At 67.7% G+C, this 27,510-nt stretch overlaps 1 protein-coding gene across 1 annotated transcript; it reads right to left on the reverse strand.

The window, feature by feature from the left end:
* Positions 1–591: 591 nt before the first annotated feature.
* On the reverse strand, positions 592–26,342 carry TAF6L (TATA-box binding protein associated factor 6 like). Its single transcript, XM_068170969.1, has 10 exons — positions 26,093–26,342; positions 18,785–18,871; positions 18,260–18,410; positions 16,220–16,270; positions 14,210–14,304; positions 10,435–10,509; positions 6,674–6,894; positions 4,291–4,423; positions 4,049–4,177; positions 592–2,747 (listed from the first exon to the last, which is right to left on the reverse strand). Exons 1-10 carry the CDS (start codon positions 26,237–26,239, stop codon positions 1,752–1,754), a joined length of 2,085 nt encoding a protein of 694 aa, XP_068027070.1. The 5' UTR covers positions 26,240–26,342; the 3' UTR covers positions 592–1,751.
* Positions 26,343–27,510: the final 1,168 nt, after the last annotated feature.

A 27,510-nucleotide genomic window follows, 5' to 3' on the forward strand; every position in this document is an offset into this window, starting at 1 on the left:
TAGGTGCTCCTTGGACCTCTCCCAGCACCCATGGGTGCCCCTTAGAACCCCTCCCAGCACCCATAGGTGCTCCTTGGACCCCTCCCAGCACCCATGGGTGCCCCTTAGAACCCCTCCCAGCACCCATAGGTGCTCCTTGGACCCCTCCCAGCACCCATGGGTGCCCCTTAGAACCCCTCCCAGCACCCATAGGTGCTCCTTGGACCCCTCCCAGCACCCATGGACACCCCTTAGGATGCCCCCCAGCACCCATAGGTGCTCCTTGGACCCCTCCCAGCACCCATGGGTGCCCCTTAGGATGCCCCCCAGCACCCATAGGTGCTCTTGGACCCCTCCCAGCACCCATGGGTGCCCCTTAGGATGCCCCCCAGCACCCATAGGTGCTCCTTGGACCCCTCCCAGCACCCATGGGTGCCCCTTAGCACCCCTCACAGTGCCCATAGGTGCTCCTTGGGACCCTCCCAGCACCCCTGAGCACCCATAGGTGCCCCCCAGCACATCCTCAGCACCCATAGGATCACTCCCAGCACCCATGGGTGCCCTTAGGACCCCACCCCCCCCAGCACTCTTGGATGCCCCCTAGGACCCTGCCCAGCACCCACGGGTGGCTCCCAAGGCTCCAAGCCCAACAGATCCCTTTGTCATGATGCCATTTATTGATCACCCTTTACTGATCACCCAGGGGATCCCTGGGCTGAGGGGATCCCAGTGCCAAGTGGATCCCAGTCCGACAAGGATCCTGGTGCTGAATGGCTCTTGGTGCCAAGCAGATCCCCAAACCCAGTGGATCCTGGTGGATCCCAGTGCCATGCGTGTCCCGCTGAAGAGTGTATCCCGTTTCCAAAGGGATCCTGGTGCCTGTTGCTCAATGGATCCCAGTGCCAAGTGGATCCCAGTGGGTCCCCATGCCGAGAGGCTCCTGGTGCTGGACAGATCTTGCTGCCAAGTGCATTCCAGTGCTGAGCAGACCCCAAGGCCTCCCATTGGCTCAGAGCAGGAGGTGCAGGGAGTACTTGGCCAGGGGGCAGGTGGGCCTGGGGCTGCAGCCAATCAGGGACAGCCTCTGGAGCTAGCGGGAGAGGCGGAGGGCAGCAGGCAGGAGCTGGGGGAAGCCGCTCTGAAGAGTCACCCCCGGGAGATCCTGCGGCTGAGGGGATCCTGGTGCTGAGTGGGCCCTCTGCCATGTGGATCCCCATGCCAGGAAGGTCCTGGTGATGAGTGGATCCCAGTTCAACAAGGATCCTGGTGCTGGATGCTGGGTGAACCCCAGGGTCAACTGTATCCTGGATCCCAGTGGATCCCAGTGCCAGGGGGCTGCTGGTGACAAGCATGTCCTAGTTCCACAGGGACCCCGGTGCCAAACGCAGAGTGGATCCCAGTGCCAAGTGGATCCTGGTGCCAAGCGGATTCTCATGCTGACTGAATCCTGGATCCCAGCAGCAAGATGCTCCTGCTCACGAGTGTATTCCAATTCCACAAGGATCCTGATGCTCAGTGGATCCCAGCACCAGGTGGATCTCTCTGGATCCCAGTCTGAGAGAGTCATGGTGCTGAGTGCATTCTAGCACTAAGTGGATCTCAAGCGCTACCATTGGCTCAGAGCACGAAGTGCAGGGGATCCTGAGGGCTGCCCTGGCTCAGAGCAGGAAGCTCAGGGGATCCTGAGGCCTCCCATTGGCTCAGAGCAGGGGGTGCAGGGGATCCCTAGGCCTGCCCTGGCTCAGAGCAGGAGGTGCAGGGGATCCCAAGGGCTACCGTTGGCTCAGAGCAGGAGGCGCAGGGGATCCCGAGGGCCGCCATTGGCTCAGAGCAGGAGGTGCAGGGGACCCCGAGGGCTGCCCTGGCTCAGAGCAGGAGGTGCAGGGGATCCCGAGGGCTACCGTTGGCTCAGAGCAGGAGGCGCAGGGGATCCCGAGGGCCGCCATTGGCTCAGAGCAGGAGGTGCAGGGAGTACTCGGCGCGGGGGCCAGCGGCGGGCGGGCCGGGGGCTGCGGCCGATCATGGGCAGCTTCTGGGCGTAGCGCGAGAGGTGGGGGGCGGCAGGGTGGAACTGGGGGAAGCAGGTCTGGAAGAGCCTCCCCCGGCAGCGCCGCCCCGTCTGCCGCCCCGCGATCAGGAAGCCGAAGCGGGGGGGGGCCGCGGGGGGGCCAGGCGGCAGCGGGGGAAGGGCTCGCAGGGGCCGGGGCCCTGCCCGCCCTGGGGGGGGCCCCCGGGCCCGAGCCGAGCCCCCGGGGCGCGGCGGGGCCGGGCGGGGGCCCGGGGCCGGGGGGGGATCGCCGGAGGAAGAGGAGGAGGAGGAGGACCTGGGGACATCCTCCTCGTCCTCCAGGGCGGTGGTGGCCGTCAGCTGGGGCATCTTGCGGGGGGGGGGGCGCCCCCGGGGGGCACTCCCCGGTGAGGGGGGGGAGGGGGAGGGTCGCGGAGGGGGCTGCCGGGGGGGGCCGGGGGCGGGGGGGGGAGGGGCGCGGCGCCGGGGGCGGGGCGGTGCCGAAGCGAGCGGCCAGGCTGTCGCCGAAGAAGTCGTAGAGCTCTTGGTACATCTCCTGCAGGCTCAGCGCCGCGCCGCCGCCCCCCACGGGCCGGCCCCCGCCGCCGGCGGCCGCGGCACAGCGCCCCGGGGCCAGGCTGGGCTCCGGGAGAGGCTCCAGGGTGGGGCTGTGCAGGGGAGAAGAGTCCTGGGGGGGCCGGAAGGGGCTGGGCGGGGAGGGGGGCTGGGCTTTCATCTTCAGGAGCCGCTCCACAGCCACCTGCAGCGGGGAGGAGGAGGAGGAGGAGGAGGTGGTGAGGGCCAAGGGGGGAACAGGGGGTGGTGGACATCCATCCTCACGGCCCCCCCGTGGCACCCAACCAGACCTCAGCAGAGACCTGGGGGTGGTGGTGGGCCTCCATCCCCACATCTCTCCAGCCCAGTGGCCTCATGGCACCCAACCAGACCTCACCAGAGACCTGGGAGTGGTGGTGGACCTCCATCCCCACGTCCCTCCAGCCCAATGGCCCCATGGCACCCAACCAGGCTCAGCCAAGGTGGCACCAAAGAGCTTGGGTTGGTGGTGGACCTCCATCCCTATGTCTCTCAAGCCCAGTGTCCCTATGGCACCCAACCAGACCTCAGCAGAGACCTGGGGGTGGTGGTGGACCTCCATCCCCACATCCTTCCAACCCAATGGCCTCATGGCACCCGACCAGACCTCAGCAGAGACCTTGGACTGGGGGTGAACCTTCATCCCCACGTCCCACCAGCCCAATGGCCTCATGACACCCAACCAGACCTCAGCAGAGACCTGGGGGCGGTGGTAGACCTCCATCCCCATGTCCTTCCAGCCCAATGTCTTCCATGGCACCCAACCAGACCTCAGCAGAGACCTGGGGGTGGTGGTGAACCTCCATCCCCACGTCCCTCCATCCCAATGGCCCCATGGCATCCAACCAGACCTCACCAAAGCCCTTGGTTGGTGGTGGACCTCCATCCCCATGTCCTTCCAACCCAGTGGCCCTATGGCACCCAACCAGGCTCAGCCAAGGTGGCACCAAAGAGCTTGGGTTGGTGGTGGACCTCCATCCCTATGTCTCTCAAGCCCAGTGTGCCTATGGCACCCAACCAGACCTCACCAGAACCTTGGACTGGTGATGAACCTTCATCCCCACGTCCCACCAGCCCAATGGCCTCATGGCACCCAACCAGACCTCACCAGAGACCTGGGAGTGGTGGTGAACCTTCATCCCCACGTCCTTCCAACCCAATGGCCCCATGGCACCCAACCAGACCTCACTAGAGACCTGGGACTGGTGGTGGACCTCCATCCCCACGTCCCTCCAGCCCAATGGCCCCATGGCACCCAACCAGACCTCACCAGAGACCTGGGGGTGTTGGTGGACCTCCATCTCTACCTCTCTCCATCCTCACCAAAGCCCTTGGCTTGGTGGTGGACCTCCATCCTTACGTCCCCACGGCACCCAACCAGCCCTCACCAAAGCCCTTGGCTTGGTGGTGGACCTCCACCCCCACGCTCCCCCAGGGCCCTCCAGCAGGCCCCTGGCCCAGCCTCACCAAGATGGCTCCATAGACCTTGTGGCCATCAGCCTTGACCTGGGCGTTGGACACGGAGTAGTCATCCAGGACGGCTTGGAGGTTGGCCCAGTAGGTGGGGAGCTGAGGGTAGAGGACCCTTTCCACCGCCTGCAGAAGAGGGCAGGAGGCCAGGAGAAGAGAAGAACCTGGTCAGGGAGAGGGTTCTGAAGGCTTTTGAGGGGGCTGGGGGCTCACTGGAGGTCTTCTCCAAGGGGCTTCACCTTCCAGCCCAAGGCGTGGAGCCCAACCACGGCGCCATAGTGAGAGCAGAGAGGTCGCACGGGGTCGGCCAAGACCTTCTGGAGGGAGAGGAGGATCTGGTGGTAGAGGCCACTGACCAGGTCACCATGGGTCCTGCAAGGTGGACAAAGGTGGACATGGAGGTGGGGCTCCAGGAGGCTCAAGGATGGAGCTTGAAGCTCATGGCAGGTTCCTCAAGCTCGAAGGGTTCCTCAGGCTCAGAGAAGGTTCCTCAGGCTCAACCTCAAGGGTTCCTCGAGCTCATGGAAGGTTCCTCAGCCCCAAGGGTTCCTCCAACTCAACCTCAAGGGTTCCTCGAGCTCAGGGAAGGTTACTCAGCCCCAAGGGTTCCTCCAACTGAACCTCAAGGGTTCGTCAAGCTCATGGAGGTTCCTCAAGCTCAGGGAAGGTTCCTCAAGCTCAGGGAAGGTTCCTCAAGCCCAGGGAAGGTTCCTCAGGCCCAGGGAAGGTTCCTCAGGCCCAGGGAAGGTTCCTCAAGCTCAGGGAAGGTTCCTCAAGCTCAGGGAAGGTTCCTCAGGCCCAGGGAAGGTTCCTCAGGCTCAGGGAAGGTTCCTCAGGCTCAGGGAAGGTTCCTCCAACTCAACCTCCAGAGTTCCTCAAGCTCAGGGAGGGTTCCTCAGCCCCAAGGGTTCCTCCACCTCAACCTCAAGGATTCCTCAGGCTCATGAAAGGTTCCTCAGCCCCAAGGGTTCCTCCAACTCAACCTCAAGAGTTCCTCAAGCTCAGAGAAGGTTCCTCAGGCTCAGCCTCAAGGGTTCCTCAAGCTCAGGGAAGGTTCCTCAGCCCCAAGGGTTCAGCCAACTCAACCTCAAGGATTCCTCAAGCTCATGGAGGTTCCTCAAGCTCATGGAAGGTTCCTCAGGCTCAGGGAAGGTTCCTCAGGCTCAACCTCAAGAGTTCCTCAAGCTCATGGAGGTCCCTCAGCCCCAAGGGTTTCTCCACCTCAACCTCAAGAGTTCCTCAAGCTCATGGAGGTTCCTCAGCCCCAAGGGTTCCTCCAACTCAACCTCAAGGGTTCTTCAGGCTCAGGGAAGGTTCCTCCGGCTCAGGGAAGGTTCCTCTGGCTCAGGGAAGGTTCCTCCAACTCAACCTCAAGGGTTCCTCAAGCTGAGGGAAGGTTCCTCAGGCTCAACCTCAAGCCTTCCTCCACCTCAACCTCAAGGCTTCCACCACCTCAAGAGTTCCTCAAGCTCCAAGGATCTTCTAGGTCAAGGATGGCTCCTCAACCTCAAAGGTTTCTCTACCTCAACCTCAAGGATGGTTCCTCTTGGTCAAGGATGTTTCCCATGTCAAAGAGAGTTCCTCCAACTCCAGGGTTCCTCAAGCTCCCAGGTTCCTCTAGGTCAAGGAGGGTTCCTCCACCTCATGGAAGGTTCCTCGGGCCCAGGGAGGGTTCCTCGGGCTCAGGGAAGGTTCCTCAGGCCCAGGGAGGGTTCCTCAGGCCCAGGGAAGGTTCCTCGAGCCCAGGGAGGGTTCCTCAGGCCCAGGGAGGGTTCCTCAGGCTCAACCTCAAGAGTTCCTCAAGCTCATGGAGGTTCCACAGCCCCAAGGGTTCTTCCAACTCAACCTCAAGGGTTCCTCAGGCTCATGAAGGTTCCTCAGGCTCAGGGAAGGTTCCTCAGGCTCAACCTCAAGGGTTCCTCGAGCTCATGGAAGCTTCCTCAGCCCCAAGGGTTCCTCCAACTCAACCTCAAGGGTTCCTCAAGCTCAGGGAAGGTTCCTTGAGCTCAACCCCAAGAGTTCCTCCACCTCAAGGCTTTCTCAATCTTCAAGTTTTCTCTAGGTCAAGGATGGTTCCTCAACCTCAAAGGTTCCTCCACCTCAACCTCAAGAGTTTCTCAAGCTCCAAGATTCCTCTAGGTCAAGGAGGGTTCCTCAGGCTCAGGGAGGGTTCCTCAAGCCCAGGGAGGGTTCCTCAAGCCCAGGGAGGGTTCCTCAGGCCCAGGGAAGGTTCCTAAAGCCCAGGGAGGGTTCCTAAAGCTCAGGGAAGGTTCCTCGAGCCCAGGGAGGGTTCCTCCGGCCCAGGGAGGGTTCCTAAAGCCCAGGGAAGGTTCCTCAGGCCCAGGGAAGGTTCCTCAGGCCCAGGAAGGGTTCCTCGAGCCCAGGGAAGGTTTCTCAAGCCCAGGGGGGGTTCCTCAGGCCCAGGGAAGGTTCCTCTGGCCCAGGGAGGGTTCCTCAGGCCCAGGAGAGGTTCCTCAGGCTCAGGGAGAGTTCCTCAGGCCCAGGGAGGGTTCCTCAGGCCCAGGAGAGGTTCCTCAGGCTCAGGGAGGGTTCCTCGGGCCCAGAGAGGGTTCCTCGGGCCCAGGGAGAGTTCCTCAGGCCCAGGGGGGGTCCAGCACCCACCAGAAGATGCGGCTGAGCAGCATGGCAGCGTAGTCCCGGAGGGTCCAGTGGTCGTTGAGGGGGTTGATGGAGGCGGCCAGCGGCTCCAGGGTGCAGTAGATGACGCTGGAGATGAGGCTGCGGACGTAGGAGCCCAGGCAGATGAAGGGGTTGAGGATGAGGCTGCGAGCGATGTGCAGCAGGCGGCTCAGCTGCTCCAGGTCGTGGCTCACCGACTTCACCTGCCGGGAGAGCGCCACCCGCGCCTCAGGGGCACCGCCACTGCCACCACGGGCACTGCCGGCACCACAGGCACTGGCACCATGGGCACCAGCACCATGGGCACCGCCACCACGGGCACTGGCACTGCCACCACGGGCACCGCCACCACAGGCACTGGCACCGGCACTGGCACTGCCACCACGGGCACCGCCACCACAGGCACTGGCACCAGCACTGGCACTGCCACCACGGGCACCGCCACCACGGGCACTGGCACCGGCACTGGCACTGCCACCACGGGCACCGCCACCACAGGCACCGCCACCAAGGGCGCTGCCGCCGCCATGGCCACCGCGGCCACCGCCACTGGCACCACCACCCTGGGCACTGGCACCACGGGCACCTCCACCACAGGCACCTCCACCACAGGCACCGCCACTGGCACTATCATGGGCACCACCACCACCAGCACTGCCACCACGGGCACTGCCACTGGCACTGGCACTGCCACCGCCACCATGGGCACCACCACTGCCACCACTGGCATAGCCACCAGCACCACCACCAGGGGCACCGCCATGGGCACTGGCACCACCACAGGCACTGCCACAGGCACTGCCACCACCGCCGTGGGCACTGCCGCCACGGGCACTGCCATCGGCATTGCCACTGGCACCACCACGGGCACCACCACCACAGGCATCGCCACGGGCACCGCCACCAGCACTGCTACAGGCACCGCCACCACAGGCACTACCATCGGCACTGCCACCATCACCACTGGCACCGCCACCACAGGCACTCCTGCCATGGGCACTACCACCATGGGCACCACCACCGGCACCAGCACCACCGGCACCGCCACTGCCACCACGGGCACCGCCACCATGGGCACCGCCACCATGGGCACCGCCACTGCCACTGCCACCATGGGCACCACCACCGGCATCGCCATGATGGGCACCACCACCACCAGCACCACGGGCACCACCACTGCCACAGGCACTGCCACCACATGCGCCACCACGACGGGAAGCACCACCGCTGGCACCAGCACCACCACCGGCACCACCACGGGCACCGGCACTGCCACCACTGGCACAGCTACCATGGGCACCGCCACAGGCACTGCCACCATGGGCACTGCCACGGGCACCGCCACCACAGGCATCGCCACGGGCACCGCCACCAGCACTGCTACAGGCACCGCCACCACAGGCACTACCATCAGCACTGCCACTGGCACCATCACCACTGGCACCGCCACCACAGGCACTGCTGCCATGGGCACTACCACCATGGGCACCGGCACTAGCACTGCCACCATGGGCACCACCGCCACCCTGGGCACCGCCACTGCCACTGCCACCATGGGCACCACCACCGGCATCGCCATGCTGGGCACCGCCGCCACCGGCACCACGGGCACCACCACTGCCACAGGCACTGCCACCACAGGCGCCACCACGACAGGAACCACCACCACTGGCACCACCACCGGCACCACCACGGGCACCGGCACTGCCGCCACTGGCACAGCTACCACGGGCACCGCCACAGGCACTGCCACCATGGGCACTGCCACGGGCACCACCGCCACTGGCACCACCACCATGGGCACCAGCACCGGCACCACCCCTATGAGCACCATCACCACGGGCACCACCGCCGGCACCGCCACCACGGGCACCTCCCAAGCAAGGTGGAGGAACTCAAGGGCAGAGGTTCATGAGGCCAAGCTCAGCTGCAGAGCCTCAAGGAGAACCTGGACTGCAGAACTCCTCCTGGAGAAGCTCCAAGGAGAAGCTCAGCTGCAGGACCTCAGGAGCAAAGCTTCAAGGAGAGCCTCAACTGACCCCCCCTGAACCCTCCTGGAGAGCCTCAACTGACCCCCCCTGGAGAGCCTCAACTGACCCCCCCTGAACCCCCCTGGAGAGCCTCAACTGACCCCCCCTGAACCCACCTGGAGAGCCTCAACTGACCCCCCCTGAACCCTCCTGGAGAGCCTCAACTGACCCCCCCTGAACCCCCCCTGGAGAGCCTCAACTGACCCCCCCCTGAACCCCCCTGCACAGCCTCAACTGACCCCCCTTGAACCCACCTGGAGAGCCTCAACTGACCCCCCCCTGAACCCCCCTGCACAGCCTCAACTGACCCCCCCTGAACCCACCTGGAGAGCCTCAACTGACCCCCCCTGAACCCCCTGAAGAGCCTCAACTGACCCTCCCTGAACTCACGTGGAGAGCCTCAACTGACCCCCCCTGAACCCCCCTGGAGAGCCTCAACTGACCCCCCCTGAACCCCCCTGCACAGCCTCAACTGACCCCCCCTGAACCCCCCTGCACAGCCTCAACTGACCCCCCCTGAACCCCCTGGAGAGCCTCAACTGACCCCCCCTGAACTCACGTGGAGAGCCTCAACTGACCCCCCCTGAACCCCCCTGGAGAGCCTCAACTGACCCCCCCTGAACCCTCCTGGAGAGCCTCAACTGACCCCCCCTGAACCCCCCTGGAGAGCCTCAACTGACCCCCCCTGAACCCCCCTGGAGAGCCTCAACTGACCCCCCCTGAACCCCCCTGCACAGCCTCAACTGACCCCCCCTGAACCCTCCTGGAGAGCCTCAACTGACCCCCCCTGAACCCCCCTGCACAGCCTCAACTGACCCCCCCTGAACCCCCCTGGAGAGCCTCAACTGACCCCCCCTGAACCCACCTGGAGAGCCTCAACTGACCCCCCCTGAACCCCCTGAAGAGCCTCAACTGACCCCCCCTGAACCCCCTGGAGAGCCTCAACTGACCCCCCCTGAACTCACGTGGAGAGCCTCAACTGACCCCCCCTGAACCCCCCTGGAGAGCCTCAACTGACCCCCCCTGAACCCTCCTGGAGAGCCTCAACTGACCCCCCCTGAACCCCCCTGCACAGCCTCAACTGACCCCCCTTGAACCCACCTGGAGAGCCTCAACTGACCCCCCCTGAACCCCCCTGCACAGCCTCAACTGACCCCCCCTGAACCCCCCTGGAGAGCCTCAACTGACCCCCCCTGAACCCCCCTGGAGAGCCTCAACTGACCCCCCCTGAACCCCCCTGAAGAGCCTCAACTGACCCCCCCTGGAGAGCCTCAACTGACCCCCCCTGAACCAACCTGGAGAGCCTCAACTGACCCTCCCTGAACCCTCCTGGAGAGCCTCAACTGACCCCCCCTGAACCCCCCTGGAGAGCCTCAACTGACCCCCCCTGAACCCTCCTGGAGAGCCTCAACTGACCCCCCCTGAACCCTCCTGGAGAGCCTCAACTGACCCCCCCTGAACCAACCTGGAGAGCCTCAACTGACCCCCCCTGAACCCACCTGAAGAGCCTCAACTGACCCCCCCTGAACCCCCCTGGAGAGCCTCAACTGACCCCCCCTGAACCAACCTGGAGAGCCTCAACTGACCCCCCCCTGGACCACCCTGGAGAGCCTCAACTGACCACCCCCAACCCCAGCCTTCAGAACCTCAAGTGGAGAACCTCCAAGGAGAAGCTCAGCTGGAGGCCCTCAGCTGGGCAAGGCCCACACTCACCCCACTGACCACGTAGACGAAGTAAGGCAGCAGAGCAGCGATCTTGGAGTTGGTCTGAAGGTCCTGCAGGGCCACCTAGAAGGGCAAGGGTGGTGGTGGAGCTCCATCCCCACATCCCTCCAACACTAGGTCACCATGGAACCCAACCAGACCTCACCAAAAGCCTTGGGCTGGGGGTGGATCTCCAACCTCACCTCCCCAAAGACCTTGAGCTGGGGGTGGATCTCCATCCTCACCTCACCAAAAGCCTTGGGCTGGGGGTGGATCTCCATCCTCACCTCACCAAAAGCCTTGGACTGGGGGTGGATCTCCATCCTCACCTCACCAAAAGCCTTGGACTGGGGGTGGACCTCCATCCTCACCTCACCAAAAGCCTTGGGCTGGGGGTGGATCTCCATCCTCACCTCACCAAAAGCCTTGGACTGGGGGTGGATCTCCATCCTCACCTCACCAAAAGCCTTGGACTGGGGGTGGATCTCCATCCTCACCTCACCAAAAGCCTTGGACTGGGGGTGGATCTCCATCCTCACCTCACCAAAAGCCTTGGGCTGGGGGTGGATCTCCATCCTCACCTCACCAAAGGCCTTGGGCTGGGGGTAGATCTCCATCCCCACATCCCTCCAACACTAGGTCACCATGGAACCCAACCAGCCCTCATCAAAGGCCTTGGGCTGGGGGTGGATCTCCATCCTCACCTCACCTCAGGCCTTGAGCTGGGGGTGGATCTCCATCCTCACCTCACCTCAGGCCTTGGGCTGGGGGTGGATCTCCATCCTCACCTCAGGCCTTGAGCTGGGGGTGGATCTCCATCCTCACCTCACCTCAGACCTTGGCTGGTGGTGGATCTCCATCCTCACCTCCCCAAAGGCCTTGAGCTGGGGGTGGATCTCCATCCTCACCTCCCCAAAGGCCTTGGGCTGGGGGTGGATCTCCATCCTCACCTCCCCAAAGGCCTTGGGCTGGGGGTGGATCTCCATCCTCACCTCCCCAAAGGCCTTGGGCTGGGGGTGGATCTCCATCCTCACCTCACCTCAGGCCTTGGGCTGGGGGTGGATCTCCATCCTCACCTCACCTCAGACCTTGGGCTGGGGGTGGATCTCCCTCCTCACCTCACCTCAGGCCTTGGGCTGGGGGTGGATCTCCATCCTCACCTCACCTCAGGCCTTGGCTGGGGGTGGATCTCCATCTCCACATCCCTCCAACCCAAGGTCCCCATAGAACCCAACCAGCCCTCATCAAAGACCTTGGGCTGGTGGTGGACCTCCATCTCCACATCCCTTCAACCCAAGGTCCCCATGGAACCCAACTAGGCCTCACCAAAGGCCTTGGGCTGGGGGTGGATCTCCATCCTCACCTCCCCAAAGGCCTTGGACTGGGGGTGGATCTCCATCCTCACCTCACCTCAGGCCTTGGGCTGGGGGTGGATCTCCATCCTCACCTCACCTCAGGCCTTGGGCTGGTGGTGGATCTCCATCCTCACCTCACCTCAGACCTTGGGCTGGGGGTGGATCTCCATCCTCACCTCACCTCAGACCTTGGCTGGGGGTGGATCTCCATCCTCACCTCACCTCAGGCCTTGGGCTGGGGGTGGATCTCCATCCTCACCTCCCTCCAACCCAAGGTCCCCATGGAACCCAACCAGCCCTCATCAAAGACCTTAGGCTGGGGGTGGACCTCCATCCCCACATCCCTCCAACCCAAGGTCCCCATGGAACCCAACTAGGCCTCACCAAAGGCCTTGGGCTGGGGGTGGATCTCCAACCTCACCTCACCTCACCTCAGACCTTGGCTGGTGGTGGATCTCCATCCTCACCTCAGGACTTGGGCTGGAGGTGGATCTCCATCCTCACCTCACCTCAGACCTTGGCTGGTGGTGGATCTCCATCCTCACCTCCCCAAAGGCCTTGGGCTGGTGGTGGATCTCCATCCTCACCTCCCCAAAGGCCTTGGGCTGGTGGTGGATCTCCAACCTCACCTCACCTCAGGCCTTGGCTGGTGGTGGATCTCCAACCTCACCTCACCTCAGGCCTTGGCTGGTGGTGGATCTCCATCCTCACCTCACCTCAGGCCTTGGCTGGGGGTGGATCTCCAACCTCACCTCACCTCAGGCCTTGGGCTGGGGGTGGATCTCCATCCTCACCTCACCTCAGGCCTTGGGCTGGGGGTGGATCTCCATCCTCACCTCACCTCAGGCCTTGGGCTGGGGGTGGATCTCCATCCTCACCTCACCTCAGGCCTTGGCTGGGGGTGGATCTCCAACCTCACCTCACCTCAGGCCTTGGGCTGGGGGTGGATCTCCATCCTCACCTCACCTCAGACCTTGGGCTGGGGGTGGATCTCCCTCCTCACCTCACCTCAGGCCTTGGGCTGGTGGTGGACCTCCATCTCCACATCCCTCCAACCCAAGGTCCCCATGGAACCCAACCAGCCCTCATCAAAGACCTTGGGCTGGGGGTGGATCTCCAACCTCACCTCAGGCCTTGGGTTGGAGGTGGATCTCCATCCTCACCTCACCAAAAGCCTTGGACTGGGGGTGGATCTCCATCCTCACCTTCCCAAAGGCCTTGGGCTGGGGGTGGATCTCCATCTCCACATCCCTCCAACCCAAGGTCCCCATAGAACCCAACCAGCCCTCATCAAAGACCTTGGGCTGGTGGTGGACCTCCATCTCCACATCCCTTCAACCCAAGGTCCCCATGGAACCCAACTAGGCCTCACCAAATGCCTTGGACTGGGGGTGGATCTCCATCCTCACCTCCCTCCAACCCAAGGTCCCCATAGAACCCAACCAGACCTCATCAAAGACCTTGGGCTGGTGGTGGATCTCCAACCTCACCTCACCAAAGGCTTTGGGTGGATCTCCATCCTCATCTCACCAAAGGCCTTGGGCTGGGGGTGGATCTCCATCCTCACCTCCCCAAAGGCCTTGGACTGGGGGTGGATCACCATCCTCACCTCACCTCAGGCCTTGGCTGGGGGTGGATCTCCAACCTCACCTCACCTCAGGCCTTGGGCTGGGGGTGGATCTCCATCCTCACCTCACCTCAGGCCTTGGGCTGGGGGTGGATCTCCATCCTCACCTCAAGCCTTGGGCTGGGGGTGGATCTCCATCCTCACCTCCCCAAAGGCCTTGGGCTGGGGGTGGATCTCCATCCTCACCTCCCCAAAGGCCTTGGGCTGGAGGTGGATCTCCATCCTCACCTCACCAAAGGCTTTGGGTGGATCTCCATCCTCACCTCCCCAAAGGCCTTGGGCTGGGGCTGGATCTCCATCCTCACCTCCCTCCAACCCAAGGTCCCCATAGAACCCAACCAGCCCTCATCAAAGACCTTGGGCTGGTGGTGGACCTCCATCTCCACATCCCTTCAACCCAAGGTCCCCATGGAACCCAACTAGGCCTCACCTCAGACCTTGGCTGGGGGTGGATCTCCATCCTCGCCTCACCTCAGGCCTTGGGCTGGGGGTGGATCTCCATCCTCACCTCCCCAAAGGCCTTGAGCTGGGGGTGGATCTCCATCCTCACCTCCCCAAAGGCCTTGAGCTGGGGGTGGATCTCCATCCTCGCCTCACCTCAGGCCTTGGGCTGGGGGTGGATCTCCATCCTCACCTCCCTCCAACCCAAGGTCCCCATGGAACCCAACCAGCCCCCCCCAAAGGCCTTGAGTTGCTGGTGGACCTCCACCCCCAGGTCCCCACCAGGCTCAAGGGGGAGGTCCAAGGCTCCCCCTGGAGGTCCTGGCAGGAGGAGCTGAGGTCCCACCCAGGTCCTCCTCACCTTCATCAGCTGAGGGTCGTCCCCCAGCACAGCTCTGGTCACGTTCTGGTAGTACTTGAGGAGGTCTTCAGTCAAGGTGGAGACAGCACTGGGCACTGGGAGAGGGGGTGGGGGGCACTGGTTGGACTGGGAGGGCACTGGGAGAGGGGTGAGGGGCACTGGTTGGACTGGGAGGTACTGGGAGAGGGGTGGGGGGCACTGGTTGGACTGGGAGGGCACTGGGAGAGGGCGTGGGGGGCACTGGTTGGACTGGGAGGGCACTGGGAGAGGGGGTGGGGGGCACTGGTTGGAGTGGGAGGGCACTGGGAGAGGGGGTGGGGGGCACTGGTTGGAGTGGGAGGGCACTGGGAGAGGGGTGGGGGGCACTGGTTGGACTGGGAGGGCACTGGGAGAGGGGGTGGGGGGCACTGGTTGGAGTGGGAGGGCACTGGGAGAGGGGTGGGGGGCACTGGTTGGACTGGGAGGGCACTGGGAGAGGGGGTGGGGGGCACTGGTTGGACTGGGAGGGCACTGGTTGGACTGGGAGGTACTGGGAGAGGGGTGGGGGGCACTGGTTGGACTGGGAGGGCACTGGGAGAGGGGGTGGGGGGCACTGGTTGGACTGGGAGGCACTGGGAGAGGGGTGGGGGGCACTGGTTGGACTGGGAGGGCACTGGTTGGACTGGGAGGTACTGGGAGAGGGGGTGGGGGGACTGGTTGGACTGGGAGGGCACTGGTGGGAACTGGGAGGGCACTGGGAGGGACTGGGAGGGCACTGGGAGAGTACTGGTGGGGATTGAGGGAGTACTGAAGGATACTGGTGGGGACTCGGAGGGCACTGGGAGAGGGCTGAGGGGGAACTGGTTGGATTGGGAGGTACTGGTGGGCACTGGGAGGGCACTGGGAGGTACTGGTGGGACTGGGAGGGCACTGGTGGGACTGGGAGGGCACTGGGAGGCACTGGAGGGCACTGGGAGGCACTGGTGGGACTGGGAGGGCACTGGGAGGCACTGGAGGGCACTGGGAGGCACTGGTGGGACTGGGAGGGCACTGGGAGGCACTGGAGGGCACTGGGAGGTACTGGTGGGACTGGGAGGGCACTGGGAGGCACTGGAGGGCACTGGGAGGCACTGGAGGGCACTGGGAGGGCACTGGGAGGGCACTGGTAGGTACTGGAGGGCACTGGGAGGTACTGGAGGGACTGGGAGGTGATGGAGGGACTGGGAGGCACTGGTGGGCACTGGGAGGCACTGGTGGGACTGGGAGGCATTGGAGGGCACTGGGAGGGCACTGGAGGGCACTGGGAGGTACTGGTGGGACTGGGAGGGCACTGGGAGAGGTGTAGGGGAGGCACTGGAGGGCACTGGGAGGGCACTGGGAGGCACTGGAGGGCACTGGGAGGGCACTGGGAGGCACTGGAGGGCACTGGGAGGGCACTGGGAGGTACTGGAGGGCACTGGGAGGCACTGGAGGGCACTGGGAGGCACTGGGAGGTACTGGTGGGCACTGGCAGGGCACTGGTGGGACTGGGAGGTACTGGTGGGACTGGGAGGTACTGGAGGGCACTGGGAGGCACTGGGAGAGGGGTGGGGGGCACTGATTGGACTGGGAGGGCACTGGTTGGACTGGGAGGGCACTGGGAGAGGGGGTGAGGGGCACTGGTTGGACTGGGAGGGCACTGGGAGAGGGGGGTGAGGGGCACTGGTTGGACTGGGAGGGCACTGGTTGGACTGGGAGGGCACTGGGAGAGGGGGTGGGGGGCACTGGTTGGACTGGGAGGGCAGTGGTGGGAACTGGGAGGTACTGGGAGAGTACTGGTGGGGACTGGGGGAGTACTGAAGGATACTGGTAGGGACTGGGAGGGCACTGGGAGAGGGCTGAGGGGGAACTGGTTGGATTGGGAGGTACTGGAGGGCACTGGGAGGCACTGGAGGGCACTGGGAGGTACTGGAGGGACTGGGAGGTACTGGAGGGACTGGGAGGCACTGGAAGGTGCTGGTGGGCACTGGGAGGTCACTGGGAGCTCCTCACCAGCTCCTTGTGGTTCCAGGTTGCCTTTGCCATCCAGGTAGGAGATGTGGACTGGAAGGGAAGGTGGAGATGGTGGTGACCATGGAGACCTCCTCCAGGGCTCCCCAACCCTGGGGGTGACCATGGGGACCTCCTCCAGGGCTCCCCAACCCTGGGGGTGACCATGGAGACCTCCTCCAGGGCTCCCCAACCCTGGGGGGTGACCATGGGGACCTCCTCCAGGGCTCCCCAACCCTGGGGGGTGACCATGGGGACCTCCTCCAGGGCTCCCCAACCCTGGGGGGTGACCATGGGGACCTCCTCCAGGGCTCCCCAACCCTGGGGGTGACCATGGAGACCTCCTCCAGGGCTCCCCAACCTTGGGGGGTGACCATGGAGGCCTCCTCCAGGGCTCCCCAACCTTGGGGGTGACCATGGGGACCTCCTCCAGGGCTCCCCAACCCTTGGGGGGTGACCATGGAGACCTCCTCCAGGGCTCCCCAACCTTGGGGGTGACCATGGAGACCTCCTCCAGGGCTCCCCAACCTTGGGGGTGACCATGGGGACCTCCTCCAGGGCTCCCCAACCTTGGGGGGTGACCATGGAGACCTCCTCCAGGGCTCCCCAACCCTGGGGGGTGACCATGGGGACCTCCTCCAGGGCTCCCCAACCTTGGGGGGTGACCATGGAGACCTCCTCCAGGGCTCCCAGACCTTGGGGGTGACCATGGAGACCTCCTCCAGGGCTCCCAGACCTTGGGGGGTGACCATGGAGACCTCCTCCAGGGCTGCCCAACCCTGGGGGGTGACCATGGAGACCTCCTCCAGGGCTGCCCAACCCTGGGGGGTGACCATGGAGACCTCCTCCAGGGCTCCCCAACCCTGGGGGTGGCCATTGAGACCTCCTCAGGGCTCCCCAACTCTGGGGGGTGACCATGGAGACCTCCTCCAGGGCTCCCCAACCCTTGGGGGTGACCATGGAGACCTCCTCCAGGGCTCCCCAACTCTGGGGGGTGACCATTGAGACCTCCTCCAGGGCTCCCAGACCTTGGGGGGTGACCATGGAGACCTCCTCCAGGGCTCCCCAACCCTGGGGGTGACCATGGAGACCTCCTCCAGGGCTCCCCAACTCTGGGGGGTGACCATGGAGACCTCCTCCAGGGCTCCCAGACCTTGGGGGGTGACCATGGAGACCTCCTCCAGGGCTCCCCAACCCTGGGGGGTGACCATGGAGACCTCCTCCAGGGCTCCCCAACCCTTGGGGGTGACCATGGAGACCTCCTCCAGGGCTCCCCAACCCTTGGGGGTGACCATGGAGACCTCCTCCAGGGCTCCCCAACCCTGGGGGGTGACCATGGAGACCTCCTCCAGGGCTCCCCAACCCTGGGGGGTGACCATGGAGACCTCCTCCAGGGCTCCCCAACCCTGGGGGGTGACCATGGAGACCTCCTCCAGGGCTCCCCAGCCTTGGGGGGTGACCATGGAGACCTCCTCCAGGGCTCCCCAACCCTGGGGGGTGGCCATGGAGACCTCCTCCAGGGCTCCCCAACCCCGGGGGGGGACCATGGAGACCTCCTCCAGGGCTCCCCAACCCTGGGGGGTGGCCATGGAGACCTCCTCCAGGGCTGCCCAACCCTGGGGGGTGGCCATGGGGACCTCCTCCAGGGCTCCCAGACCTTGGGGGGTGACCATGGAGACCTCCTCCAGGGCTCCCCAACCCTGGGGGGGTGACCATGGAGACCTCCTCCAGGGCTCCCCAACCCTGGGGGGTGACCATGGAGACCTCCTCCAGGGCTCCCCAACCCTGGGGGGTGACCATGGAGACCTCCTCCAGGGCTCCCCAGCCTTGGGGGGTGGCCATGGGGACCTCCTCCAGGGCTCCCCAACCCTGGGGGTGGCCATGGGGACCTCCTCCAGGGCTCCCCAACCCTGGGGGGTGGCCATGGAGACCTCCTCCAGGGCTCCCCAACTCTGGGGGGTGGCCATGGGGACCCCTTGGGCTTCCCAAGGTTGGGGGGTGGCCAGCAGCTGCCTCTGGGTGGAGGGTTGAGAACCTTCTCACCTCTCACCGTGGTCTCAGCACAACCCTTGGGGATGTTGGTGGCCAAGGCCAGCTCCACCAGGTTGACCTCTCTGTCCTCCTGGAAGAAGAGATCTCCTTCCTTGATGGTCCTGAAGGGCAAAGAGTCCTGGGAGCCATAGCCAAAGACCACCTGCAGAAGACAACCTGCTGCCACCTCCTGCTCCTTCTCCACCTCCAAAACCTCCTCCTGGAGCTTCTTCTCCACCTCAAAGCCACCTCCTGCACCTTCTCCACCCCATCCCAACCCTGCTCTACCTCAAGGTCTCCACCTCAAAGCCACCTCCTGGACCTTCTCCATCTCCTGAGCCTTCTCTACCACATCCCAACCCTCTCCTACCTCAAGACCACCTGCTACACCTTGTCCCCCTAGAAACGACCTCTGGGACCTTCTCTACCTCTTCCCAGCCTTTCTCCACCTCAAGACCACCTCCAGGACCTTCTCCACCTGAAGGTCTCCAGCTCAGGGTCCCCTCCTGGGCCTCCCCCCCTGCAGCCAGGCCTCACCTCGACGTTGCTCCAGCGCAGAGCTCGGTTGAAGTCCTCCACGGTGAGCCTGCGGCGCCGGCGGTGCTTGAGGAACTGGGAGCTGTTCTGGGAGGCACTGGGACGTCACTGGGAGGCTGGGGAGGGCTCTGGGATGAGGGGAAGGGACCTGGGAGAGCACTGGGAGGCTGGGAAGGGCTCTGGGATGAGGGGAAGGGAACTGGGAGAGCACTGGGAGGCTGGGAAGGGCTCTGGGATGAAGGGAAGGGACCTGGGAATGGCAGTGGGAGGAAGGGAAGGGCTCTGGGATGAGGGGAAGGGAACTGGGAGAGCACTGGGAGGCTGGGAAGGGCTTTGGGATGAGGGGAAGGGAACTGGGAATGGCACTGGGAGGCTGGGAAGGGCTCTGGGATGAAGGGAAGGGACCTGGGAGAGCACTGGGAGGCTGGGAAGGGACCTGGGATGAGGGGAAGGGACCTGGAAGAGCACTGGGAGGAAGGGAAGGGCTCTGGGATGAGGGAAAGGGAACTGGGAATGGCACTGGGAGGCTGGGAAGGGACCTGGGAGAGCACTGGGAGGAAGGGAAGGGCTCTGGGATGAGGGGAAGGGACCTGGGAATGGCACTGGGAGGCTGGGAAGGGACCTGAGAGAGCACTGGGAAGCTGGGAAGGGTGCTGGGATGAAGGGAACGGCACTGGGAGACTGGGAAAAGCTCTAGGATGAAGGGAAAGGACGTGGGAGAGTACTGGGAGGCCTGGATGGACGCTGGGCATGGCAGTGGGAGGCTGGGAAGGGCACTGGGATGAAGGGAAGGGACCTGGGAGAGCACTGGGAGGAAGGGAAAGGCTCTGGGAGGAAGGGAAGGGCTCTGGGAGGAAGGGAAGGGACCTGGGAATGGCAGTGGAAGGCTGGAAAGGGCTCTAGGAATGGCACTGGGAGGCTGGGAAGGGACCTGGGATGAAGGGAAGGGACCTGGGAGAGCACTGGGAGGAAGAGAAGGGTGCTGGGAATGGCAGTGGGAGGCTGGGAAGGGCTCTGGGAATGGCACTGGGAGGCTGGGGAGGGACCTAGGATGAAGGGAAGGGAACTGGGAAGGGACCTGGAAGAGCACTGGGAGGCTGGGAAGGGCTCTTGGAATGGCAGTGGGAGGCTGGGAAGGGCTCTGGGAATGGCAGTGGGAGGCTGGGAAGGGCTCTGGGATGAAAGAAAGGGACCTGGGAGAGAACTGGGAGGCTGGGAAAAGCTCTAGGATGAAGGGAAAGGACCTGGGAGAGTACTGGGAGGCCTGGATGGACGCTGGGCATGGCACTAGGAGGCTGGGAAGGGCTCTGGGAATGGCACTGGGATACTCTAAAGGGCTCTGGAATGAAGGGAAGGGACCTGGGAGAGCACTGGGAAGGCCTCTGGGAATGGCAGTGGGAGGCTGGGAAGGGCTCTGGGATGAGGGGAAGGGACCTGGGAGAGCACTGGGAAGCTGGGAAGGGCTCTGGGAATGGAACTGGGAGGATGGGAAGGGACCTGGGATGAAGAGAAGGGACCTGGGAATGGCAGTGGGGGGCTGGGAAGGGCTCTGGGATGAAGAGAAGGGACCTGGGAACTGTGCCGCGGGCACTGGGGCTGGGGGCACTGGGGGCACTGGGGGCACTGGGGGCACTGGGGCTGGGGGCACTGGGGGCACTGGGGGCACTGGGGGCACTGGGGGCACTGGGGGCACTGGGGCTGGGGGCACTGGGGGCACTGGGGGCACTGGGGGCACTGGGGGCACTGGGGCTGGGGGCACAGGGGGCACTGGGGGCACTGGGGGCACTGGGGGCACTGGGGCTGGGGGCACTGGGGGCACTGGGGGCACTGGGGCTGGGGGCACTGGGGGCACTGGGGCTGGGGGCACTGGGGGCACTGGGGGCACTGGGGCTGGGGGCACTGGGGGCACTGGGGGCTGGGGGCACTGGGGCTGGGGGCACTGGGGGCACTGGGGCTGGGGGCACTGGAGGCACTGGGGGCACTGGGGGCACTGGGGGCACTGGGGCTGGGGGCACTGGGGGCACTGGGGCTGGGGGCACTGGAGGCACTGGGGGCACTGGGGCTGGGGGCACTGGGGGCACTGGGGGCACTGGGGGCACTGGGGCTGGGGGCACTGGGGGCACTGGGGGCACTGGGGGCACTGGGGGCACTGGGGGCTGGGGGCACTGGGGGCACTGGGGGCACTGGGGCTGGGGGCACTGGGGGCACTGGGGGCACTGGGGGCACTGGGGCTGGGGGCACTGGGGGCACTGGGGGCACTGGGGGCACTGGGGCTGGGGGCACTGGGGCTGGGGGCACTGGGGGCACTGGGGGCACTGGGGGCACTGGGGGCTGGGGGCACTGGGGGCACTGGGGGCACTGGGGGCACTGGGGGCACTGGGGGCACTGGGGGCACTGGGGGCTGGGGGCACTGGGGGCACTGGGGGCACTGGGGGCACTGGGGGCTGGGGGCACTGGGGGCACTGGGGGGCACTGGGGCTGGGGGCACTGGGGGCACTGGGGGCACTGGGGCTGGGGGCACTGGGGGCACTGGGGGCACTGGGGCTGGGGGCACTGGGGGCACTGGGGCTGGGGGCACTGGGGGCACTGGGGGCACTGGGGCTGGGGGCACTGGGGGCACTGGGGGCACTGGGGGCACTGGGGGCACTGGGGGCTGGGGGCACTGGGGGCACTGGGGGCACTGGGGGCTGGGGGCACTGGGGCTGGGGGCACTGGGGGCACTGGGGGCACTGGGGGCACTGGGGCTGGGGGCACTGGGGGCACTGGGGCTGGGGGCACTGGAGGCACTGGGGGCACTGGGGGCACTGGGGGCTGGGGGCACTGGGGGCACTGGGGCTGGGGGCACTGGGGCTGGGGGCACTGGGGGCACTGGGGGCACTGGGGCTGGGGGCACTGGGGGCTGGGGGCACTGGGGGCACTGGGGGCACTGGGGGCTGGGGGCACTGGGGGCTAGGGGCACTGGGGGCACTGGGGGCACTGGGGGCACTGGGGCTGGGGGCACTGGGGGCACTGGGGGCTGGGGCACTGGGGCTGGGGGCACTGGGGGCACTGGGGGCTGGGGGCACTGGGGCTGGGGGCACTGGGGGCACTGGGGCTGGGGGCACTGGAGGCACTGGGGGCACTGGGGGCTGGGGGCACTGGGGGCTGGGGGCACTGGGGGCTGGGGGCACTGGGGGCACTGGGGGCACTGGGGCTGGGGGCACTGGGGGCACTGGGGGCACTGGGGGCACTGGGGCTGGGGGCACTGGGGGCACTGGGGGCACTGGGGGCACTGGGGCTGGGGGCACTGGGGGCACTGGGGGCACTGGGGGCTGGGGGCACTGGGGGCTGGGGGCACTGGGGGCACTGGGGGCACTGGGGGCACTGGGGGCACTGGGGGCACTGGGGCTGGGGGCACTGGGGGCACTGGGGGCACTGGGGCTGGGGGCACTGGGGGCACTGGGGGCACTGGGGCTGGGGGCACTGGGGCTGGGGGCACTGGGGGCACTGGGGCTGGGGGCACTGGGGGCTGGGGGCACTGGGGCTGGGGGCACTGGGGGCACTGGGGGCACTGGGGGCACTGGGGCTGGGGGCACTGGGGGCACTGGGGGCACTGGGGCTGGGGGCACTGGGGGCACAGGGGGCACTGGGGCTGGGGGCACTGGGGGCACTGGGGCTGGGGGCACTGGGGCTGGGGGCACTGGGGGCACTGGGGGCTGGGGGCACTGGGGGCACTGGGGGCACTGGGGCTGGGGGCACTGGGGGCACTGGGGGCACTGGGGCTGGGGGCACTGGGGGCACTGGGGCTGGGGGCACTGGGGGCACTGGGGGCACTGGGGCTGGGGGCACTGGGGCTGGGGGCACTGGGGGCACTGGGGGCACTGGGGGCTGGGGGCACTGGGGGCACTGGGGGCACTGGGGGCTGGGGGCACTGGGGGCACTGGGGGCACTGGGGGCACTGGGGCTGGGGGCACTGGGGCTGGGGGCACTGGGGGCACTGGGGGCACTGGGGCTGGGGGCACTGGGGGCACTGGGGGCACTGGGGGCTGGGGGCACTGGGGGCACTGGGGGCACTGGGGGCACTGGGGGCTGGGGGCACTGGGGGCACTGGGGGCACTGGGGCTGGGGGCACTGGGGCTGGGGGCACTGGGGGCACTGGGGGCACTGGGGCTGGGGGCACTGGGGGCACTGGGGGCACTGGGGGCTGGGGGCACTGGGGGCACTGGGGGCACTGGGGGCACTGGGGGCTGGGGGCACTGGGGGCACTGGGGGCACTGGGGCTGGGGGGCACTGGGGGCACTGGGGGCACTGGGGGCACTGGGGGCACTGGGGCTGGGGGCACTGGGGGCACTGGGGGCACTGGGGCTGGGGGCACTGGGGGCACTGGGGGCACTGGGGGCACTGGGGCTGGGGGCACTGGGGGCACTGGGGGCACTGGGGGCACTGGGGGCACTGGGGGCTGGGGGCACTGGGGGCACTGGGGGCACTGGGGCTGGGGGCACTGGGGGCACTGGGGGCACTGGGGGCACTGGGGGCACTGGGGCTGGGGGCACTGGGGGCACTGGGGGCACTGGGGGCACTGGGGGCACTGGGGGCTGGGGGCACTGGGGGCACTGGGGGCACTGGGGCTGGGGGCACTGGGGGGCACTGGGGGCACTGGGGGCACTGGGGCTGGGGGCACTGGGGCTGGGGGCACTGGGGGCACTGGGGGCACTGGGGGCACTGGGGCTGGGGGCACTGGGGGCACTGGGGGCACTGGGGGCTGGGGGCACTGGGGGCACTGGGGGCACTGGGGCTGGGGGCACTGGGGGCACTGGGGGCACTGGGGGCTGGGGGCACTGGGGGCACTGGGGGCACTGGGGCTGGGGGCACTGGGGGCACTGGGGGCACTGGGGGCTGGGGGCACTGGGGGCACTGGGGGCACTGGGGCTGGGGGCACTGGGGCTGGGGGCACTGGGGGCACTGGGGGCACTGGGGGCTGGGGGCACTGGGGGCACTGGGGGCACTGGGGGCACTGGGGGCTGGGGGCACTGGGGCTGGGGGCACTGGGGCTGGGGGCACTGGGGGCACTGGGGGCACTGGGGGCTGGGGGCACTGGGGGCACTGGGGGCACTGGGGGCACTGGGGCTGGGGGCACTGGGGGCACTGGGGGCACTGGGGCTGGGGGCACTGGGGGCACTGGGGGCACTGGGGGCACTGGGGCTGGGGGCACTGGGGGCACTGGGGGCACTGGGGCTGGGGGCACTGGGGGCACTGGGGGCACTGGGGGCACTGGGGCTGGGGGCACTGGGGGCACTGGGGGCACTGGGGGCACTGGGGGCACTGGGGCTGGGGGCACTGGGGCTGGGGGCACTGGAGGCACTGGGGGCACTGGGGGCTGGGGGCACTGGGGGCTGGGGGCACTGGGGGCACTGGGGGCACTGGGGCTGGGGGCACTGGGGGCACTGGGGGCACTGGGGGCACTGGGGCTGGGGGCACTGGGGGCACTGGGGGCACTGGGGGCACTGGGGCTGGGGGCACTGGGGGCACTGGGGGCACTGGGGCTGGGGGCACTGGGGGCACTGGGGGCACTGGGGCTGGGGGCACTGGGGGCACTGGGGGCACTGGGGCTGGGGGCACTGGGGCTGGGGGCACTGGGGACACTGGGGGCACTGGGGGCTGGGGGCACTGGGGGCACTGGGGCTGGGGGCACTGGGAGCACTGGGGGCTGGGGGCACTGGGGCTGGGGGCACTGGGGGCACTGGGGGCACTGGGGGCTGGGGGCACTGGGGGCACTGGGGCTGGGGGCACTGGGGCTGGGGGCACTGGGGGCACTGGGGGCACTGGGGGCTGGGGGCACTGGGGGCTGGGGGCACTGGGGGCACTGGGGGCACTGGGGGCTGGGGGCACTGGGGGCTGGGGGCACTGGGGGCACTGGGGGCACTGGGGGCACTGGGGCTGGGGGCACTGGGGGCACTGGGGCTGGGGGCACTGGGGGCACTGGGGGCACTGGGGGCACTGGGGGCACTGGGGCTGGGGGCACTGGGGGCACTGGGGGCACTGGGGGCACTGGGGCTGGGGGCACTGGGGCTGGGGGCACTGGGGGCACTGGGGGCACTGGGGCTGGGGGCACTGGGGCTGGGGGCACTGGGGGCACTGGGGGCACTGGGGCTGGGGGCACTGGGGCTGGGGGGCACTGGGGGCACTGGGGGCACTGGGGGCACTGGGGCTGGGGGCACTGGGGCTGGGGGCACTGGGGGCACTGGGGGCACTGGGGGCTGGGGGCACTGGAGGCACTGGGGGCACTGGGGGCTGGGGGCACTGGGGGCACTGGGGGCACTGGGGCTGGGGGCACTGGGGGCACTGGGGGCACTGGGGCTGGGGGCACTGGGGGCACTGGGGGCACTGGGGCTGGGGGCACTGGGGGCACTGGGGGCACTGGGGGCTGGGGGCACTGGGGCTGGGGGCACTGGGGGCACTGGGGGCACTGGGGGCACTGGGGCTGGGGGCACTGGGGGCACTGGGGGCACTGGGGGCTGGGGGCACTGGGGCTGGGGGCACTGGGGGCACTGGGGGCACTGGGGGCACTGGGGGCTGGGGGCACTGGGGGCACTGGGGGCACTGGGGCTGGGGGCACTGGGGGCACTGGGGCTGGGGGCACTGGGGGCACTGGGGGCACTGGGGGCACTGGGGGGCTGGGGGCACTGGGGGGCACTGGGGGCACTGGGGCTGGGGGCACTGGGGGCACTGGGGCTGGGGGCACTGGGGGCACTGGGGGCACTGGGGCTGGGGGCACTGGGGGCACTGGGGGCACTGGGGGCTGGGGGCACTGGGGCTGGGGGCACTGGGGGCACTGGGGGCACTGGGGCTGGGGGCACTGGGGCTGGGGGCACTGGGCTGGGGGCACTGGGGGCACTGGGGGCTGGGGGCACTGGGGCTGGGGGCACTGGGGGCACTGGGGGCTGGGGGCACTGGGGCTGGGGGCACTGGGGGCACTGGGGGCACTGGGGGCACTGGGGGCACTGGGGCTGGGGGCACTGGGGCTGGGGGCACTGGGGGCACTGGGGGCACTGGGGGCACTGGGGCTGGGGGCACTGGGGCTGGGGGCAACTGGGGGGCACTGGGGCTGGGGGGCACTGGGGCTGGGGGGCACTGGGGGCACTGGGGGGCTGGGGGCACGGGGGCACTGGGGGCTGGGGGCACTGGGGCTGGGGGCACTGGGGGCACTGGGGGCACTGGGATGCTGCCCCCCCCCCGGGATGCTGGGACGGAAGGAACCTGGGACCCCCCCACCCCCCCCCCTCCGGGGGAACCCCCCCTCGGCCCTCCCCCTCGGCCCTCCCCCCTCACCTGCGTGGCCTCCCGCAGCCGGTAGCAGACGTCCTCGGCCAGCAGAGCGGCGACCTCGTCGCTGAGCTCCAGCCCGGTGCTCTCCGCCATCAGGCGAACCGACTCCCGCGGCAGCTCCACGAAGCGCCGCTCCTCCCGCTCCGACATGGCGGCGCGGCGGCACGCCGGCGGGCAGCCGGCAGGGCCGGGAGGGAGGCGGAGGGAGAAGCCGGCGGGAAGCGGAAGGGCGCCGAGGGGAGGCGGAGGCGCCGCAGGGACCCGGAGCGGGGCGGAGGGAAGCGGCGGGACGCAGCCGACGCACGGCGACGCAAGCGGCGCACGGAGACGCAAATGACGCACGGAGGGGGGGGGAGCGCAGCTGACGCACGGCGACGCGCGGCGCCACGCGGCCGACGTCGACACGGGGCGGGGGGGGAGGCCCAAGGACCTTCCCATCCAACCCCCGCCCCGCAAACGCGGCGCAAGCCCCGCGCCGGGGGTGGGGGGAGGAGGGGCGTGGTTATGTAAATGAAGCGCCCGAAAGGCTGCCGGGAGGCGCTGGGCTGCGAGCAGCGGGGCGGAGGGCGGCCTGGGGGTCGTTTCTCTGTTGCTTGTCTCGATAGAAGCTGGGACGGGGGGAGAGCGGCAGAGCGGCAGGGGGGAAGGAGAACGGTGGGGGAGGGGGGAGGGAGAGCGGCGGGGGGGGCGGGGTTATGCTAATGAGGGATCAAGGGGAGCAGAGGCGGCGGGGATGGGGGCGAGACCAGGGTGAATCACATGGTTCTAGAAAGGGCGGAGTTATGCTAATGAGCAGCGCCAATCAGGAAGGGAGGGTTGGCGTGGGGTTCTGCCATGCCGTGGGCTGGGAGACAGGGCAAGGGCGGGGTTATGGTAATGAGGCACGCGAGGCATGCCGGGAGGCAGCGCTCAGGACACTCCCGGGCGGGGAGCGGGCAAGCGGAGGCGGCTGCGGGGTTGAATCCGGAGCATCGTCCTGGGGCTGCGGTGCCTCCGGGAACGGTGCGGCCCGCACGGGCAGCTGGAGCGGCTCACGGCAGAGCCCAGCCCTGCTCCCAGCCTCTTCCCTCCCTGCGTTTCCCTTCTTGGCTCTCTCGAACTCCCTTTCAGCTCCAGCCTTGCGCTGCGGCAGCCACCGCGCCCCGGGTCCAGCCCCGCCCGCCGTGTCCCAGAGCGCCGTTTCACTGCATGCCTCGTGCCCCTCATTACCATAGCCCCGTCCCCTGCATGCTCCCCGCGTTTGCTTTGCTTCGCTTCCCAGCCAATAGCATCGAAGCTCCCCCTCCGTTCCCGCAAGCCCCGCCCCTCCGAGCCCGCCCTATCTGATTGGCAGCGCAGCCTCCCGGCCTCCCTCTCGCTGCCTTCTTCGATCTTTAGCATAACCCCGCCCCCTCTCCGCCACAGAGTTCTCCCTGGTCACG

The sequence above is a fragment of the Melanerpes formicivorus genome, unplaced genomic scaffold, assembly GCF_026170545.1.
Source record: "Melanerpes formicivorus ecotype bairdi unplaced genomic scaffold, bMelFor1.0.p_v2 SCAF_987, whole genome shotgun sequence".
Taxonomy (NCBI): Eukaryota; Metazoa; Chordata; class Aves; order Piciformes; family Picidae; genus Melanerpes; species Melanerpes formicivorus.

Excerpts from the sequence above, each read along its gene's own strand:
- TAF6L (XM_068170969.1), bottom strand. The coding sequence starts at position 26,239 with ATGTCGGAGCGGGAGGAGCGGCGCTTCGTGGAGCTGCCGCGGGAGTCG. Across the intron at positions 16,271-18,259 it reads TGCTGAGACCACGGTGAGAG|TCCACATCTCCTACCTGGAT; the intron begins GTGAGAAGGTTC and ends CTTCCCTTCCAG. Across the intron at positions 14,305-16,219 it reads CCTGGAACCACAAGGAGCTG|TGCCCAGTGCTGTCTCCACC; the intron begins GTGAGGAGCTCC and ends CCCCTCTCCCAG.